Raw genomic sequence first — 20,163 nt, 5'->3', positions numbered from 1 at the left:
CATTTATAGAGACTAAGCTTTTCAAACAATAATGATAACAGTACGATAAAATCCATATTTTTTCCCTATTCAACCTTTTACATAGAAATTGCAGAACACCAAAATAATGCAAAGCTTAGTGTTCAAAATCCTACCACTATCTTCGGGATTATTAGGAGCCTAGCAGCATCAAAACACACAAAACGCATTTAAAAATACTCCAGATGTTGGAAATCCAAAACAAAATAGAAAACACTAACGCTGATGAAGTCTCTCGCCGGGATTTTACGACAACGCTCGGGCAAGGCTCGTAAAATCCCGGCCAAGGCCAACAGAGAATTCCGTTCTGCGAGCCTCGCCCGCCCCGAGGCAGTAAAATTCCATCCTCTGTATCTGGACTGATCATTTTTGTACTTTCCACAGATGCTGATTCTCCAGCTTTTAGTGTTTCCACCAATTTTTATTTAACACCAAATGGGTTTAATTTGACCTAAATATATTTAACAAAGTGTTTTTCAAACTTTCTTCCCAGCAACCCACTTTTACCAAATGGCAAAAGTGCTCCCTCGCGACCCACGTCATGTGGGAGATGTAATGAAATACGCTCTTTCCACTTTGTACTAGCATTATACAGTATATTAAATGCTGGTGAGTCTATTTCAGATTCGATTTGCAATTTATTTGAGCCATATTCCAGCAAAAAGGAAATTGGTGTCAGTATTTTGCTCCTCTCAACATATTCTCTCTTGGGCAGTCCCTCAGGGTCGAGGATGACTTTTGTTTCCACTCCGGGTAGGTAGGTTCTGCGGTGGTAGATATTTTAAGTTTATTCATTAGCGTCACAAGTAGGTTTGCATTAACACTAATGAAGTTACTGTGAAAATCCTCATGTCACCACATTCCAGCACCTGTTCAGGTACACGGAGGGAGAATTTAGCATGGCCAATGCACCTAACCAGCAGGTCTTTTGGACTGTGGAAGGAAACCAGAGCACCTGGAGGAAACTCACGCAGACACGGGGAAAACATGCAGACTCCGCGCAGACAGTGAACCAGGAATCAAACCTGGGTCCCTGGCACTGTAAGGCAGCAATGCTAACCACTGTGTCACTGTGCTGCTAATTGTCCAATCCTGGAGCTGCAGGTTTGACAGGCGGTGTTTGATGAGGTGGGTGGGTGGGATGCTCTGGATTCTGCGCTCTTTCTGCTGTTTATGCTCGGCATTCCTGTGCTCCACCTGGTGACGCTCAAGGTGATTGGTGCCTTCATGGATGCTTCTTCTCCAGTTTGTGCGTTCTAAGGCAATCGATTCCCATGTGTTAATGGGGTGTAACGATACTGTGCCTTTAAGAAATGTATTTTAATCATGTTTCACTGCAGGATGTTTCTCACAGCCCCAGGCATTTTATTGGTGCCGTCCTGTCTACCAGCATCTTGTATTGCTGTTGCAGCAGCCCAATTGTTTCGAATGCCAAAAATATTGGTTTTAATCTGAACTAATGCTGTTCTACTTTTTTCCTTGGGAGTTTGGCTGGGTCTTAGCAGGGGATGTTGCATTTACCTAGGGAGGTTTTCCGAGTGCCTTTGTAGAGTTTCCTCTGCCCTCCTAGTGATTGCTTGCCATCATGGAGCCTGGAGTAGACCACTTGTTTCAGGATTCTTGTGTCAGGCAAGTGCACAATGTGGCCCGCCCATCACAGATGGTCCAGTGTAACCAGTGACTCGATACTAGGGATATTGGCCCGGGACAGGGCACACATGTTGGTACACCTACCCTGCCAGTGGATTTGCAGGATTTTTGGAGGCAGCGTTGGTGATATCGCTTCAGGGATTTGAGGTTTCTGCTGTATATTGTCTATGTTTCTGATGGATACAGCAGGGCGGGAACCACGGTTGCTCTGTAGGTTACGAGTTTGGTGCTGGATTTGAGGTCTTGCTCTTTGAACACTGTTCCTCAGGCATCCAAAGACTGCGCTGGCACATTGGAGTTGATGCTGGATCTCATTGTCGATGTCTGCTCATGCCGAGAGAAGGCTCCCATAATCTGGGAAATGATTCGATTTTCAAGTTTGCTGACGACACCACCGTAGTCGGTCAGATCTCAAACAATGACGAGACAGAGTACAGGAACGAGATAGAGAATCTGGTGGACTGGTGCAGCAACAATAATCTCTCCATCAATGTCAACAAAACGAAGGAGATTGTCACTGACTTCAGGAAACGTAAAGGAGAACATGCCCCTGTCTACAATGGGGACGAAGTACAAAGGGTCAAGAGCTTCAGTTTTTGGGAGTCCAGATCACCAACAGCTTGTCCTGGTCCCCCCATGCCGACACTATAATTAAGAAAGCCCACCAATGCTCTACTTTCTCAGAAGACTAAGGAAATTCGGCATGTCAGCTACGACTCTCACCAACTTTTACAGATGCACCATAGAAAGCATTCTTTCTGGTTTTATCACAGCTTGGCTCCTGCTCTGCCCATGACCGCAGGAACTACAAAAGGTCATGAATGTAGCCCAATCCATCACGCAAACCAGCCTCCCATCCATTGACTCTGTCTACACTTCCCGCTGCCTCGGCAAAGCAGCTAGCATAATTAAGGACCCCACGCACCCTGGCCATACTCTCTTCCACCTTCTTCCTTTGGGAAAAAGATACAAAAGTCTGAGATCACGTACCAACCGACTCAAGAACAGCTTCTTCCCTGCTGCTGTCAGACTTTTGAATGGACTTACCTTGCATTAAGTTGATCTTTCTCTACACCCTAGCAATGACCGTAACACTACATTCTGTACTCTCTCCTTTTCTTCTCTATGAATGGTATGCTTTGTCTGTATAGCATGCAAGAAACAATACTTTTCACTATGTTAATACATGTGACAATAATAAAATAAATCAAAATCCACATCGGCCAGGGATTCACCATGGATCTTGATGGTCATGGGGCAGTTTTGTGTGGCAGGAGTGGGCAGTAGAGAAAATTTGTTTGCCTGATTTTTAGTCCGAGATCCATTCTCTCATATGCCTTGGTGTTTTCTGAACCTTTAGTGGTCCATTCTTTCATATGCCTTGGTCAATGTGTCGACGATGGTTTGGAGCACAGCCACAGAGTGTGCGAACAGACAGGTGTCATCTGTGTACTGCGGCTCGATGACAGAAGTTGGACTGGTCTTGGTTCTGATCTGGGTTCTGGCCTGGAGGTGTCAGAGTTGGAACAATTTCCCACTTGTCCTGTAGGTTAGCTCCACTCCAGCGGGGAGCTTCAAGGTGATGGGGTGGGGAGTTACTGCAAGGAAGAAGAGGAGCGTTGGTGCAATGACGCAGCCTTACTTGACCCCAGTTTGCACATGTATTGGGTCTCTGGTGGTTCCGTTGGTGAGGACCACAGCTTGCATGTCATTGTGGAGCAGGCAGAGAATGGGGATGAATTTCTGCGGGCAGCTGAACTTGGAGAATGTTCCACAATCCCTCAAAAACCTTTGCGATCAAGGGAGGCCATGTACAGAGGCTGCTGCTGTTTCCTGCACTTTTCCTGGATTCGTCGTGTGCCGAAGATCATGCCCATTGTGTCTCTTGATGGGCGGAAGCCGCATTGAGACTCAGGGAGGAGGCAGTTAAGGGGAATTCGTGCAATGACCTTTCCTGTGGTGGAGAGTAGGGAAATTCCTCTAATTTCTGCAGTCAGACCTGTCTCCTTTCTTTAAGATGGTCATAATTAAGGCATTTGAGAACTCCTGGCATGCTTTCTTCCTTCCAGACAAGGGTGATGTGGTTGTAGATTCTTGTCAAGAGTGCCTCTCCACTGCATTTTAATATTTTGGCGGGGATTCCATCTGCGCTGGAGGCCTTGATGTTTTTCAGCTGTCGAGTGGCTTTTTCGACCTCACAGCGAGCTGGGTTTCACCGAGATGGTGGCAGATAATGTGTTGCAGGATAGTGTCGAGTACACATGCGTCAAAGGCTGTTCTTACAATGCAGAAAGAGGCCACTTGGCCCATCAAGCCTGCACCGACAACAATCTCACCCAGGCCCTATCCCCATAACCCCACATATTTGACACTAGGGATCAATTTAGCATTACCAATTCACCTAACCCGCACATCTTTGGACTGCGGGAGGAAACCGGAGCACTCTGAGGAAACCCACACAGACACGGGAAGAACGTAGAAACCCCACACAGACAGTGACCCGAGGCCGGAATCGCACTCAGAAGTCATGAGATAGCAGTGCTAACCACTGTGTCACCGTGCCGTCCCTAGTTGAGGTGGTTGTCAAATTGCTCCCTCAAGTCAGTGTTGACTGTCTGGCTGTCTTTAATGAGTGCCTCTGTTTTTGGCTCTCAGTGGGGTGGGTCCCTAGATACTCAAACCATAGATGGTTTTAATTGTGCTGAAGAAGCCACAGACATTGTGGATGTCAGCGAGTTGCTGAGTCTCCTGCACGCTCTCCACCCACCATCTATTCTTTAGGTCACGGGCTTTTTGTTGCACCTTGGACTTCAGTTGCCTGGATCCTTGTTTCCTCTTGAGTTCTGGTGGAGCTGCCAGTTCAGGAAGACCTTGCATTTGCAGTCAAGGAGATTCTGAATCTCCCCAATTGTTCTCATCGGTCAGTTTAACTCAATTGGCTGGACAGCTGATTAGTGATGCAAAGTGATATCAACATATCGTGCAGCCAAGTCCACGAAAAGATCAGCCATGATCTTATTGAATGGCGAAGCAGGCTCGTGGGACCAGATGGCCTACTCCTGCTCCTAGTTATGTTCCTGTGTAACAGCACAAGTTCAATTTCTGCACCGGCTGAGGTTATTCATGAAGGCCCCACTTTCTCAATCTTACACCTTGCCTGAGGTGTGGTGATCCTCAGGTTAAATCACTGCCAGTCAGCTCTCTCCAAAAGGGGAGAGCCGCTGTCAACATTTGCGTTCAAAATAAATGCCCAAAATCAGACAATACACTCATTTACTGTGCGTCAGCCATCCACAGAAAATTAACTGAACATAGAACATAGAAAAGCTACAGCACAAACAGGCCCTTCGGCCCACAAGTTGCACCGAGCATGTCCCTACCTACTAGGCTTACTTATAACCCTCTATCTTACTATGACTGTTGTTTATTTGTGACACTATAAACTGCTGTTTATTTGTGACAGATTTCTCATTTAAGATACAGATCAACGTGCCGCTTTTAGGTGGAAACTTAATAGGGTAATCGCCAATTATCTCTATGTTATCATCCCACTAATAAACCTCCCAGCTAGGTGGGATATGTCACATCAATAGCTACATTTTGCTGCAACCATTGAAGTCTGTGGTCAATGTGTCGATTATCCTTTCTCGCATTGTCATAATTTTAAAAAACTAAAACGGCTCAGTGGTTTTCCCTGTTTTGCAGATGTCATCTCATTTTGAAATGGATTCAATAGGAAAATATTTTTATGCACACAGGAAAAATAATGAGTTGGATTCTGAGATAATGATCATACTCGTCAAACTTTGAAGTTACAGCCTAACTTGGGAAAAAATATGACACTCGGGCAAAGTCCAGTGACCAAGCAAGCTGCAGTACTGCTGTTACAGTCACAATCTAAATGAGATTTACTGTGCATTTAGAAATACACCCCTCTCCCAGTTCTTATCTTTTCCTTTCATAATGTCTTGTAACTTGAATTGTATCAGGCAATACTAAGCTTTTCCACCACATCAAAAGTCCTCATGTTGGCTATGTCATCGTCTGAAAGATCCTCATTGTCGTACACCTTCTACAAAATGTGTGCTATAAACAGAACATCCCATGTGTTTTTTTAAAAAACAAGATCACAGAACCTCCCTTTCTTTTGAACAGGATCAAAGGTAGCAAGAATTTACCCGATGATTCGTTGTCACCATCCCGTGACCCACCTGTGGGTTGCAACCCCCACTTTGAAAATCCCTGCCTTTAACGGAATGTCAGCTTCTCTCTTACTCATGGAACACTGATGTGTTACATAATCGTCAACCAACCAAAGCTCAACAATGGTGCAATAGTAGCACTAAATTATTTGATAACCTCCCTTAATGAGCACATAATTGACAGAAATCGAGCTCAATACTTCAGTCCAGCTTTACTGAATGCAAATTGGAGCATTACTGGAGGAAACGAGACATAAAAAGACCCGATATACATGAGGTGCTGCAAACCTTTGCAGATGGTTATGTAGAAATGATAAAACCCACAAATTCAGAAGGACAATCCAGTACAAAAAGAGATTCAAGCAGGATGGGAAGCAATCATGGAGGAGAATGCAGTTTCAAAAATAGAACAGAGCTAAGGTTTCAAGTCTGGATGACTCTTCGACAGAGCTGAGGTCTAGTGCTAGGGTCTAGCCCTGACCAAAAGTCATTCAGACTTGGAGCGTTAACTCGGTTCTCTCTCCACAGATACTGCCAGACCTGCTGAGATTTTGTGTTTTTGTTTCAGATTCCAGCATCCTCAGTAATTTGTTTTTAGCTTGAAAAGTGGTTGATGAGAGAAAAGTGCCAAGCTAAGCAATGAAGATCACAGCACACTACTACATACAAGCATAAGTCATTTCTATCAATGCATATGTAATAGGCGATAATTTAACAAAGTTGCTGTTGATAGCGGTGCTTACCTGAATAGTTTCACATTAAAGCAAGTTTCCCTGAATGAACCCAGCAACTTATTTCAGGTGTGGTGCAAATGAGAATGGACATATTTCAGAAGTAGCGTAACAGGCTAGAAGACCCCTTTATGCTTACAAACAACTAAAGACAATGTTGGCTCACTATGCTTCGCTTTCTGCTAAGCTTAGCAATACTTTCTATTCTACAGCTGTTACTTCATAAGGAGGACACCAAAACTGCAAGATTATACCTCTCAGGAAAGGATGAAAAGTTTGAGTTTAATTACTTCCGAAAAGCGAAGGTTTGAAGGGACACCGAATACAGGTCTTTAAAGTATGAAAGGTTTGAAAGCATACACACAAGTCTTTCCACTTGGGAAATGCAAGTATCACCAAGAAATCAAACAGAATTCAGAAGAACCTTCTTTGGTCATGGAGTAGTGCAAATGTGGAACTTGATAATACAAGGAATAGTTGACATAAACAGTATGTAGTAGTATACAAGAGGGAGCTAGAAAAGCTTGTGGGAGAACGGAATAGATGGCTAGCTGATAAAAATTAAAGAAGAATGTGATTAGGTTCAAGTGGAGCATAAACACCGCCATGGACTGACTGGACCCAATGCCTGTTTCAATGCTGCAAATTCTACGTACTTCGCTGTCTGTGCAAAATTACATCTCAAGCAACGTATGCTGATCTTACTTTTGCAGATGAAGGCCTGCAACAGTACCATGTCTTGGCTGTAGTGGCATATAGCAAATAAAAGTCTTTGCCCATTCTGAGGTGGTGATTGTAGATTGGGAAGTGCATTACTTGGGGTTTTTGAAGTTTGTGGAGAAAATACTCTTAGGTTTGTGAAATGTTTGTGATATGTCATGTCACAGGAAACAAACAGGAATGCCCCATGATGATTCTACAGCGCTGAAATCCAAGAAGCAAAATGGAAATGAGAAAAGTCACTTTTGACATGCCTGGCAGGAGTGATTGCCAGAGGGGGATTCAGAGACCTGGCAAGTTTCAAAGAGCAATGGGCATCACAATTACTTTATCACTAGCAGCAGCATACAAGCAAGAGCATAAGAATATGTGAATAATAGCTCTCAAATTGCTGCTAACTCCTTGCCAGCATCTGCCTTTGGATAAAGGCAACACATTCTTCCCACTTCTCACTCATTTAACACAAAGGAACAAAGAAACTTTTTAGTTAAGACACAGAGCTATGTATGTATCTCTTAATTTTTTTTTTATTGAAAAGAAAGCACTGGTTAGCCTTGGATCACCAACACTGCCTTTCAGAATTATTATAGCAGAAGATTTGCAGAACTGTGCCAATGTTTCAAGAGGATTCTCAAAGAGGACTGCTTGAAATCACTGTTTTGCTTGGAATGGTTTTAGGCTCGAGTGTTTTTAAAGCTTTGGGGTTATTCTGACTCAAGCAATACACTTCCTAAAAAAGCACCTCTGTCAAAGCTCAACCATCTGTATAGGTTTTAGTTTATTTAGTTTATTCATTATTGTCACAAGTAGGCTTACATTAGCACTGCAATGAAGTTACTGTGAAAACCCCCTAGTCACCACACTCCGGCGCCTGTTTGGGTACACTGAGGGAGAATTTAGCATGGCCAATGCACCTAACTAGCACGTCTTTCGGACTGAGAGAAAACCAGAGCACCCAGAGGAAACCTACGCAGACATGGGGAGAACGTGCAGACTCCTCATAGGCAGTGACCCAATTACTTCACAACAAGGTGGGAATCAAACCCGGGTTCCTGGCGCTGTGAGGCAGCAATGCTAATCACTATGTCACCGTGCCATCCCGTGGCATAGGACAAGATGCTTGGATGATATCATAGCTTCTGTAAGACTCCATTGCAGTTTAGCTGTCTGGCTAGTTTACAAGATTAAAAACAGATAGGAAAGATATTCCAATGTTTTTAACCCTTTCATCTAGAAAGGCCTATTGTTTGCCCTCCATCATCTAGCTGTTTTCTTAAATAATATCAAAGTTTTCAACTCCACTTAGATATGGGGACAAGAACTTCCTGCAGTTTTAAGGTTGTTTTTAATGAACATGAACCTGTAGTCTCTTATTCCATGATCACATTTTGATTTGAAGTAATTTTCAGGTCTACATTTTATGCAACATTTACTTTTTCCAAACTTAAGTTAATCGCTCAGTTGCTTCTTTTCAAGATTAAATGATCCAAGTTTTCCCAACTCATTGCTCATACCTCTGCAATTAGGTGCCAGCCTTATGATTTTCCTGCTTTTTTTCTACCCATTATTTAATTTATTTTTCATAGCCATGAACTAAAAGAGCAGGGCAGAGGATCTTAGTATTTTTTTGATGAGGAGCTAATCTCCTCATCAAAAGATTTACTAGGATGCTACCGGGACTTGATGGATTGAGTTATGAGAGGCTGAATAGACTGGGACTTTTTTCTCTGGAGCGTAGGAGGCTGAGGGGTGACGTTATAGAGTTCTATAAAATAATGAGGGGCATAGATCAGCTAGACAGTCAATATCTTTTCCCAAAGGTAGGGGAGTCTAAAACTAGAGGGCATAGGTTTAAGATGAGGGGGGAGAGATACAAAAGTGTCCAGAGGGGCAAATTTTTTCACACAGAGGTGGAGAGTGTCTGGAACAAGCTGCCAGAGGTAGCAGTAGAGGCAGGTACAATTTTATCTTTTAAAAAGCATTTAGATAGTTACATGGGTATAGAGGGATATGGGCCAAATGCGGGCAATTGGGATTAGCTTAGGGGTTTAAAAAAAAAGGGCAGCATGGACAAGTTGGGCCGAACGGCCTGTTTCCATGCTGTAAACCTCTATGACGCTATGACTCCTGACTGCACAAAGCACTTCACCTATCTACCAGCCTAGATGGATGCAGCCATGAAAACACGAAGATTAATTTCCTCAAATAATCTTATGATATTAAAGAGCCTCCGTGATAGCAATTAAGACCATTGCTGCATGCTGAAAGCTGATTTTCAAACAGGCATCTGTTAGTTTCATAGCATCCAGTTAATGTATAAAGCCTATGCACACTGTAGCTTAAGAGAATGAGGGGTAATCTTATTGAAATACAAAATAGGTCATATATAGAAGTGGGGTCCCCTCCCATTTTCAGCCTAGCAGGGGGGCTTCAATGTTACCGGCAAAATTCAGCTCCATAAATCATATCAGGAATGGCTGCTGCTGGGACAGTTTGAATAACTTTACGTTGGTTGTTGAAGTTCACATATATGAAATCCTCTAAATTTAAATGCCAGCAAAATCTATTAAGCTCACTCTAGCATTTAGGCTCATTTCAGGGAGTTACTTACCTCAGGTGGCTGCATTAGAGCCATCAGGAACACAAAAGAGTCAACCACTTAATGAGTAAGGGTATCATTTCACTGATCCATGGTATATTCCATAAAGTTTTACCATGAGGTCAAGCGCAGAGACAGTAGGCAATAACATCAAGGGAATAGGGTTAGGAAAATTTTGAATCTTTACTTCAGAAAAGCACCATTTTGTGTTGAAAGGGTGAGCTAATACCAATGATAGAAATTATTCAAAAAGGAAGTGCACTAACCAATAAGGAATGCAATGAATTATCCAATAAACTGGCATTTCAAGTTGTGTACAGTTTTTCTGAACAACAGTGTAGAGTACAATTTATTCAACATCTTTGATGTAATTTAAAATCATTTTTGAGCCAAGAAGCGAACACACAATAGTTGCCAGGATTCTGAAAAGTGTAAAGGAACAGAGGGACCTTAGGGTGCATGTCCATAAATCCCTGAAGATAGCAGGATAGGTAGTTAAGATGGTCAAGGCGGCTTATGGGATACTCCTACTTCAGCCAATGCACAGTTCTAGTTACTGCATTATAGGCATGATTTGATCATAATAGAGGCTGCACAGAAGAGACTTAAGGATTTACGGCCAGGAATGGAGATTTTTAACCATGAGGAAAGATTGGAGAGACTGGGGTTGTTTTCTTTGTCAGAGAAGGCCATAAGGAGATTTAATTAAGACACTTCAAGTTATGTGGGACCTAGATAAGAGTGGATAGGAAGGATCTAGTTTCATTAGCAGAAAAGTCAATAATTGGGACATACATTTAAAGTAATTGGCAGTAGTATTAGAGGGGGGGTTTAAAGGAGGGATGTTTTCACCTAGAGGGCAGTGGGGATCTGGAACTCACTGCTTGAAAGGGTGATAGAGGCAGAAATCCTCATCATATTTAAAAAGCACTTGGATATGAATTTGAGGTGCTATAATCTGTAAGATGACATTAGACTGGATAGTTCTTTCTCAGCTGGCATGTGCACATTGAGATTCTTCTGTGCCATACATCTTAAAAGTTTTTTAAAAAAGATATTCAGCCTCATGAACATTCCAAGCCAACAGATGAACAAGTCTGAAGTCCACAAAAGCCAAGTCAAGAGCAGAAACTTGAGTCTGGTGTAGTGTAATGGTCAAATACACGTATTAACTGTTGGAGGCTTTATGTTTCCAAGATGGGCACCTTGTGCTGGTGAAAATGTTGATGTCATAGAAATATTATACTGTATATAAAATGAACCAAATGAAGCTTCTTGGCCTCAATATAACCATGATGATTAACAGGAAAGTGACAGGAGAAAGGAAGACGAGCATTGCAGTCAACTCTAAGAGAGGTATCAAAATCTGTTGAGTGCTTAGTCATGCTGGAAACTAGTGCCAGAACTTAAGATTGCTTGAAAAACACAAGTAAACTATTCAAAATAATTCAGTATGGCAGATGAACATTTAGTTACTAATCACCAGTGATGATACTGATTTTGTTCTAAGACAAGGTGAACTACAAATTTTTGAATTTTAGTTCTACAAACCTTTTAAGATCTTAATTCACTCTGCCCAGAATCCAGGTTGATCCTGAAGCCCTTGAAGACGACAACTTCATCTTTGATCCTAATGCCATAAGCTCTATCAAGATGCAAACTACCCTCTCCCCATTCAAAGTAAGAACTATCCTTGGAATAGATGCAAAATTAACATAAATGCCACAATTATTTTTCAAGAGGAAAAATTAAAGCCGACCATCAGCAAAGAGTTACACGAGGGTTTGAAGCCTGACAAGCCTAGGATTTTGAAACAAATAGATAGCCAGTATCCAAGGATAAGGTACTACAATTACCTTTTAGGCAAAACTTTAAACCATCTTTTTACCACTGCTGGAAACCGGCTGCTACATCAGTTTGGCTGGGAGAAAACAGCAAGAAGAAAAGCTCTTTTGTAGATAAAATATTAAGAAATAGGGCTAAACCTAAAGCATAATTTTTTGTTAAAAAAAAATCAATAGAAATCAGAAATTGCCAGAACTAATTAAAATGCTCTGGGATAATAAAAAAACGGATCTCAACTTGGTTATGGTATATAAAGGAGAGTTCAACAGTTATGGTACAGGTTTCTCGCAGGTTAAAAACTTTTCAATAACAACATGTGAGCAAAGAGGTGTGCGTGTTCACCTAAATGTACAATCACTCATGTTAAAGAATCAATGGAAAATTACTGATAACTTATCAACTTGTCACAGAATATAGCTACTTTTAATAAACATGCACTGAAGATAATTTTTGCCAGTGTGAATATTACCTTTTTCTTCATGGACCTCCACTGGACTGGTCTATGATTATGCTCGATGAAGTACTGCAATGGTTTGCTGTTGACTTCTGCAGCATGGTTGACAAAGAAATTCTCTCACTCTTTACTGCCTGCTATCAGGCATGTTAGAAGGATTTACTGGCTGAAACTCAACCTATTTGGCCACGGTTCAAACGCACTTTCCGCAGTTATTAAAGTGGGACTTGAAACCAGAGCTTCTGGCCCAGAAGCAGGGACGCTACTACTGCACCACAAAACCTCCTTGAATCTTGCCTATTTTATTTAAAATAACATGAAATTATTAGAATACAATTAAATTCCATGCTTTATGAATAATAATCTTTCAAAAAGTTCAGAAGATAAAATCTTTTAATATTGTAACCTTTTAAGAATTGAAACAGTCATGATTTACGTTCTTCTACATTCTTGTACTACTTAGTTGAAAAATATTTGTTTAAATAGTATCATTGGATGTATTGGCTTACTGTCCTGACCATTTGAAAGATGAATTAACATACAACTGAAGCGGAATTACCTGGTGAATTAACCTTAGTGCTGACAGTCATTTAGTCAGACTGACTCTTTGCTTATAATGTTTCACCCAATTGTATCCCATTCCTGCCACTATGATTTACCATCTGTTGTCAGCTGGAATGAGACAAGCATTAGATGACAGGTAGGAAAGGTGATTGTTCTTCTCAATGTTACCTAGATGTGTTACCTTGATCAATACAAACTAATTCAAGTTTGAAGGAAAACCAATTTTGCTTCTTAAAACAAAGACGAGAGAAAACAGAAGTCAGTATTGTTAACCACTGTAAATTTAATATAGATCACTGCCCTGCTCACCATAGTTCAGTTTTTAGAAAATAAAGCTTACCTCTCCACCATTCACATACTCCATGACAAAACATAAACGATCTTTAGTTTGGAAAGAATACTTCAAAGACTGTAATATAAAGAATCATAAGTTTACAGGGTGTTATTTGGGTTATTTCGCTTTAATAGTTTTCACATTGCTGCATAGCGTAAAACAGCACAAGATTTTAAAACTACAAATATACTTTCCTGCAAGTGACTTCTGTTCAATAGTTATTACAAAGCTGCAATTAACTTGAACTAAACTTCCGCATCAGCTCGAATAATACTAAATAGTGATAAAGGTACCAAGCACAAATGGGAAACAGCTGATGGGTGCTCTCTTCTCAGATTAACTTTCATTTGCCAGTTATTTAGCAAGATTTCGCCCCTCAGATTTTTATAAGTTTGAGGAAAATCAGAGGACATCTTTTACTATTAGATAGTGTTCACTTCCGTGTAGAGCATTTTCAAAGCTAATTAGAAATCAAGATTATTGATATTCATAAAAGAGAACAGAAAATATGACATTAAAAAGTCACCGTCTCATCAGAAATTGTTGCACAAACTCTCTCTCCCGTTTGCATTAGCTATAAGAGCAAAGTTTCATTTTCATCATATCAATGTTACCAAGTCATGGTTATTGAATACCTGATCACAAATTAATAGCGTGTGCTTACGATGGTTTGCTAAATATTGTTTCATGAAATTTATATTTCATAATGGACAGCAGAACTAACCACGCCACAAATCCATTTTTTAATAAAAGAGTGAACTCAAAATGATATTGCAACCAGAAAATTTTAAATTGCACATGGAATCTGTGCACGAATGTTAAGAAAATTGTAAATAGGCTCAAAGGTAAAATGCCTCAAAGAATAAAGTACCTTTTGTGTTATGACTTCTTCATTATCTGACATATTTTGCCTTTGGCTATGGTCTGCAACTAGTTGTTGCGACAGGAATTACAGGTAGGACCTTCTCACATTACATTAATTTTACTTTATGAGGCCTATTTCGATGTATTAATTTCAATACTGAACAAATGTTGACATACAAGTTTGTAACTAAGTTACAACTACAATAGTCATTGAGAGCACCAATTATTCGCTCTAGGTCTGGTTAATACCAAAATATTTTATAAATTTGGTAAAGAAACAAAACAGCACTTAGATCTTATATCCACTAATGTTTGAATAGCAAAAAAATTACTTTATGGTTTTATAGTACTTACCGTTAAAAATGGATGCCTAGTGTTTTTTAATACTCTGCTTTCTGTAAGTGTGTGCGCTACCTCATCCTAATAAAAGGGAAAACAATTTTTAAGTGCAAGTACTGTCTAGGTACCTGAGCTTCAGCATAAATTTTAAAATGAACCTTTTGTTACAGGTTTGCTCAATTTACACTACATGACGACTAAAAAAATTGCAAGTGACAAAATTATTAGAACTTGCACAATTAAAAAACCTAGTGGACTATTAGTATCTACTGAATAGGAAGTGATAAAAAATGCTGTTATGATTTTTAAGATTGTCCTTCAGCTTCCTTCCCAAAAATTAAATTGATGATTCAGTTTGAAAACACTTTTTCTTAAAAACCTATTTTCACAAGAATACACAGGCACTGGATTTCCCAAGATTCAATGAGGAAGACATCACAGAGGTTCAGTAAAAGTAACTACAGAGGTCCCATATTTCTGGTGCAAAATGATTGATGTTATATACACACACAATTACATATAACTGAAGTTAAAAAAGGAAATAACTAAAAAGTAAAATTATAGAATGTTTAAAAATGACCAGAGTTTCCCATTCAAATTGAGCTGGATCAATACTTAAATGTATGATTAATTATTTTAAAACTAAGAGACAAGTCTCATATTTAGTAAGACCAGCAACTGACATTATCAAGAGAGTAGACTACAAACAGCTGTGCTTCATTTTCTGTAAATGCAAAATTTACAAATTTAAAATGATAAGCCTGTGCTTCCTGCTTAAGTTATGAATGGTCATCAGTTAACATGACATTTATTGTCTGTAGGCAAGTAATTCAACCTTTGTTTGGGTGTAGGAATGATGTAGCATGAGGAGCAATGATGGCACCATGCATAAATTATAACTGCAATCAGGGACAGATAAGAATTCTTGAGCTTCCTCTACATCCTCACACAGCCTTGACTCTTCCCCCATTGAATCGCCAATGTGTACTAAAGTGCATGAAGAGATAGGCCTGTAGAACATTTTGACACTGCACTACAAATAAAGCAATATTCTTAAGTGCCAAAATATATTATTTAAAAGGTGCATGCAGATGTTGAAAATTGGTCAGTTTTCTCTGGGTGGGGCTAACAACATTCTTGCACAGGGCCTCTGGTAAAGATCGCAAGTGTAGCTCTTGGCCTCCATGCACAGGTTGTGTGGGAGTGTATATTAATTTATCCTTGCCAGCACTAAAAGTACATTAATGTAAATAAAATAGCTGTGACATATCCTATGCCATACATTCATTTTTATTTGAATATTATTCCATTGCATAATTAAGTAATTACATATTAAATGAATCTTATAGATTTAGTAAAAGTCTGTGAGAAACGAGAGATAAAATCAAATTGATTCTGCAAATATTTTACTTTCCTCTGCTCTCATACCACCAACAAGTATGCAAGTATAAAGTTTTTATTAATACAAGTTGTTACTACTCCCACTCCATAGAATCTCTACAGTGCAGGAGGCGGCCATTTGGCCCATTCAGCCTGCACCGACAACAATCCCACCTAGGCCCTATCCCTGCAATCCCACATATTTACCTGGTTAGTTATGGTTAATGTTGGCAGTTATGAAACCTGAAAAAGACTGGCTACTTGTATATCTTTTAAACATGAAATTGGTACAGCTTTCAAAAGAATATTATTTAATAAATGTATTTTGATTTAAAGAAGCCAGCTGGGGGGCATTATACTCCATTGAGTGAGGCAGGAGTTGGCTCAATTTGTTGTCCTTTGCATCACATGTTAACAAAGTATGAATCACTCTAACCGAATTGCAAAACTTGCTTTCTGATTAGGAGTGCGCCAGTTTGTTGGAAGTGATTACTTTTTATACAGCTGTGCAGGGGCATATATTTTCTCCACTGTGTCTTGGGTAGAAATTATGTTGTCACCTGGAGCATTGCTACAATACTCCACAAGATAGTGCAAGATATCCATCAGCAGCGAACAACAAAGTACTAGTCAGACTTGGAGTTAATACAAAGGTTAGAATGGCTATTTCATCCACCATCTCTGGTGCATGTCTTTAAAGCTTTTGCATAGAGTTATTTTTGAAGCCGATGCTTGATATTAAAATGAAATTTATTTGACGAGTACAGCTGCAAAACTATGGTACACAAGATAGTCATTGAACAATTAACTGACAGAAATTCTGCACTTGTGGTCATTAAGTAGTTTACAATCTCGGTGGCAAAAGACACAGCAACACACATTGTTATCTATTTGCACATTTGTAGCATTGACCAATATATTTTAACAAAATATATATAACAATGCAATCCTAAACTCTACCAGGATATTAAAAGTAAAATGTTTACCTTGTTCCTTGTATTTTTCTACTTCACTGGAAAATTCCAACTACACGAATATTAACATCTTTAATCTTGAAGTGTTGCTTCTAAAAAAAATAAACCGCTTGTGCCTACCTTTGCAATAATAATTTCTTTCTTTAGAATCTTCATTGCATAATATTTCCCAGTTGCCTTTTCCTTGACTAAAATTACTTTTCCAAAAGTGCCTTTTCCCAGTAGTTTTAAATAATCAAAGTCATTCATAGTCTGTAAATAAAATGAGGGGTGAAAAAAGTCAACAAGATAAACCTGCAGCACAAATGGATATTTACCAGTTGCCATGCATGAAAAGTAAGAAACCACGCTGAACTGCATTCAGATTAATACAAAATAAGCAATTAACCTTTAGAATGCTGAGGACAGATCAGCTATGGTCTCTTTGGGGATATTAGCTTTATAAGTTACCTTACATACAGTGATACTGGAAAAAATATTCAATACAAGAATAAAACTCAAACAGAGTGTAATTTCATTATATATTAACAATATGCAGAAAAGCAAAAACTAAAAACACTGATTGAGGTAATAGTGCACAAGAGATTCAGAGTGAACTAGTTAGGGAGTGGGGTTAGAGGTTAGACAGAGGGGATAAGGTCACGAGGAATTTAAACACCAAAGTCCTCCACTAATTGTGGATTTCAGCTGTTTTAAATGCTGAGGATACTCAGTTATTGAGCACAGTCAAACTAGAGATCAACGCATTTTTGAATACTAAGGGTATCAGTTGATTTGGGGATAATGCAGGAAGGTGTAGTTGAGGTCAAGGATCAGTCGTGATTTTACTGAATGGTGGAGCAGCCTCAAGGAACTATTTCCTTCTCCTATTTTTCATGTTAAATAAAATTAATGTTTGAGAATTAAATTAATGTTTTAATCTCAGGTTTCAGGTTACATAAACTTGTCTTGAATTCCCTGTATTACAGGGAATTGAAGAGCGACCTAATCCAGCTATTTAAATGGTGTAATTTGATGGGTTAGATAAAGAAAATCTATTTCCTCTGATGACTGAATCCTGAACAAAGGAAATAAATCTTAAAATTAGAGTCAGACCATTCAGGAGAGAAATCAGGGGACATCTTCACACAATGGGTAGTAGAATCATGGAACTTTCTCTCCCAAACGGCTATGGATGCTGAGTAAACTGAAATTCCATTTGATGGAACTTTGTTAAATAATAAGGGTATCAAGGGAAATGGATCAAACACAGGTAAATAGGGTTGATGGACAGATCAGCAGTAATGTGGCTGAATGGTGGATCAGATTAAGGAGCTCAATGGCCTATTCCTATTTTCAATCCTGTTTAAATATTTATTTACGGATTGGATGGCTGAGACTAGGTCTATACTTTACTTTGAATTCTGAGTCTGCCAGAGGGTTAACCTTCTGCTCTCTTGCAATAGACTTCATCCCAGTTCTTAAAATATGGATTTAGAAGTTACTTCCATATAGTACTGCGAATCATGGATGAGTGCCTTGGCCCAAGGTCCAAACCTCATTGTACATCACGCACACACGATTACATAACAAAAGGACAAAAGGATGAGTAAACTAAAATTAAAGTTTCATGCGATAGATATTAAAGCCTCAGCAGTGGTTCATTCAATATACCTTGGCTGCATCAGTACACTTTAAAAGTAACATCACCCTTCTCCAATAAAAATCATCAGTTACAGAGAAAGCATCCAAGTTCTCTGATAAATATGCAGATAAAGGAAACAACGATACTCTAAGCATTATGGTACTGGATTAGCAACCTGGCGCTCATATGGGAGAAATGTGTTTGAATGGTGCCACTTCTAGCATTCTCCATTGATACCATTGAGAAACGCTTAATGGGCTGCACAGGAATCAAGTGCTGCCTGTCCCCATCGAATCAGTTTAAGTTTGCGTAGCACTGCTTGTGAACAAACTTCTTCCCCAAAACAGCAAAGTTGCAAAGTAAAAAAAAAATCAGGTTATTTCTAGGCTAACAGAAAAATAAAGGCTTTCAAATAGTTGTAAAAACACAATTGGTTCATTAATATTGAGATTATAGAAGTGCAATTGATATAGTTTTTTCATGTTTAAGGGGAATGTTTAATAATTCATCATTATTCTACAGGCAATTCTGGCCTCGGGTGACTGTGTGGAGTTTGCACATTCTCCCGTGTCTGCGTGGGTTTCCTCAGAGTGCTCTGGTTTCCTCCCACAGTCCAAAGATGTGCGGGTTAGATGTATTGGCTATGCTAAATTGCCCCTTAGTGTCCCAGGATGCGTAGATTGGAGGGATTAGTGTGGTAAATCTGTGGGGTTATGGGGATGGGGCCTAGGTGGGATTGTTATTGGTGCAGACTCAATAGGCCAAATGGCCTCCTTCTGCACTGTAGGGTTCTGTGTTTGTTTTTTTCTAAAGTTTGCTGTCTGTTGATGGTTCCAGTTTTCAACTTCATTCACAATACCTCTAATTTGGCAGCCCACAACAACCTACAACTGAAGCAGGTTAACACCTGAGCTAATAACTAGATGCCCCAAAAGTCATAAGGATCATGGAATGCTATGCTGTGCACAATTTTGCACTGAAGGAGGGCCATAATTCAGCTTTTGACAGGAAGGAGCTAGTGCTGCCCAAAAAAAAAGGAGTTGCAGACCCCAGGTATTTGGAAGAATGAACATTTGCAAGAATGATCATGTGGAGGGATTGGGTCTGGCTGCCAGAAGAGCCATCTGAAATCAGACTTAGAAATAAACATTCAAACACTGACCAACTTTGGCAGCATACTGCACAGTCCCATACTTCTGGATCAGTTACCAAGGAAGCAATCTCCCTTAAAACTACTACCCAAGTTGAACACGACTGCTGAGCAGCACTTGACAGCCCAACTGCACATCAAAGAATAAATGATCAATGAATTGGCAAACTGGCAGAATTCCCCCTTTCAAACACTCTGCAAGATCATGCAAAATGTACAGCAACAAAAACAAATTTCCATGTGAATCTAACAGTGCACCAATTCCCTACAATAAGGGGATCACATGCTAGCTCAGAGGAGTATACGCCCTCAAGGAAGGGACCCAGTTGGGGTTCAGAGGAGGTATTAAGCCCTCAGGGAAGAGGCCTGGCTCAAGCACAGATGGGCCCCAAATGACTAAATGAAGAACTGAAGACATCCCATTCTTTTGTACTATAATGAGAAGTTCCTTGAAAGTTTTAGCAATAAACTACAAGCAAACAATAAAGCTGTAATCAACGAGAAAGCAAGTTAAATCACAGAAGCAGAGTGAAGAGAAGAGTTCGATAAACTTAACTGAGAACTACAGCAAATAGAAAATGAAGTAAAAGTCAGTGACCCTAATCTAAATGAGAAGCGGCCTAGCTATATCAAAGCGAAGGAAAAAACAACAAGCACTATGAAAAAAGTGGAAGTAGCTCCGAAATCTATTAGGGCCAGTTAAAAAAAAACAGCA

At 39.8% G+C, this 20,163-nt stretch overlaps 1 protein-coding gene across 3 annotated transcripts in view; it reads right to left on the bottom strand.

Annotated features, from left to right (window-relative positions):
• Positions 1-20,163, bottom strand: part of akt3a (v-akt murine thymoma viral oncogene homolog 3a) — a 312,730-nt gene that overhangs the window by 73,259 nt on the left and 219,308 nt on the right. For 2 of the 3 annotated variants that reach the window (XM_078229515.1, XM_078229516.1), the window contains 3 exons: positions 16,795-16,926; positions 14,336-14,401; positions 13,124-13,192 (listed from right to left, as the gene is read on the bottom strand). The exons of the other annotated variant lie outside the window; for it this stretch is intronic. In XM_078229515.1, coding sequence (XP_078085641.1) covers positions 13,124-13,192; positions 14,336-14,401; positions 16,795-16,926 — 267 coding nt within the window. The remainder of the gene's footprint in view (positions 1-13,123; positions 13,193-14,335; positions 14,402-16,794; positions 16,927-20,163) is intronic. 3 annotated transcript variants of the gene reach the window in all.

This window comes from Mustelus asterias, chromosome 15 (assembly GCF_964213995.1).
Source record: "Mustelus asterias chromosome 15, sMusAst1.hap1.1, whole genome shotgun sequence".
Classification (NCBI taxonomy): Eukaryota; Metazoa; Chordata; class Chondrichthyes; order Carcharhiniformes; family Triakidae; genus Mustelus; species Mustelus asterias.
This window is presented reverse-complemented; position numbering and strand designations above follow the sequence as displayed.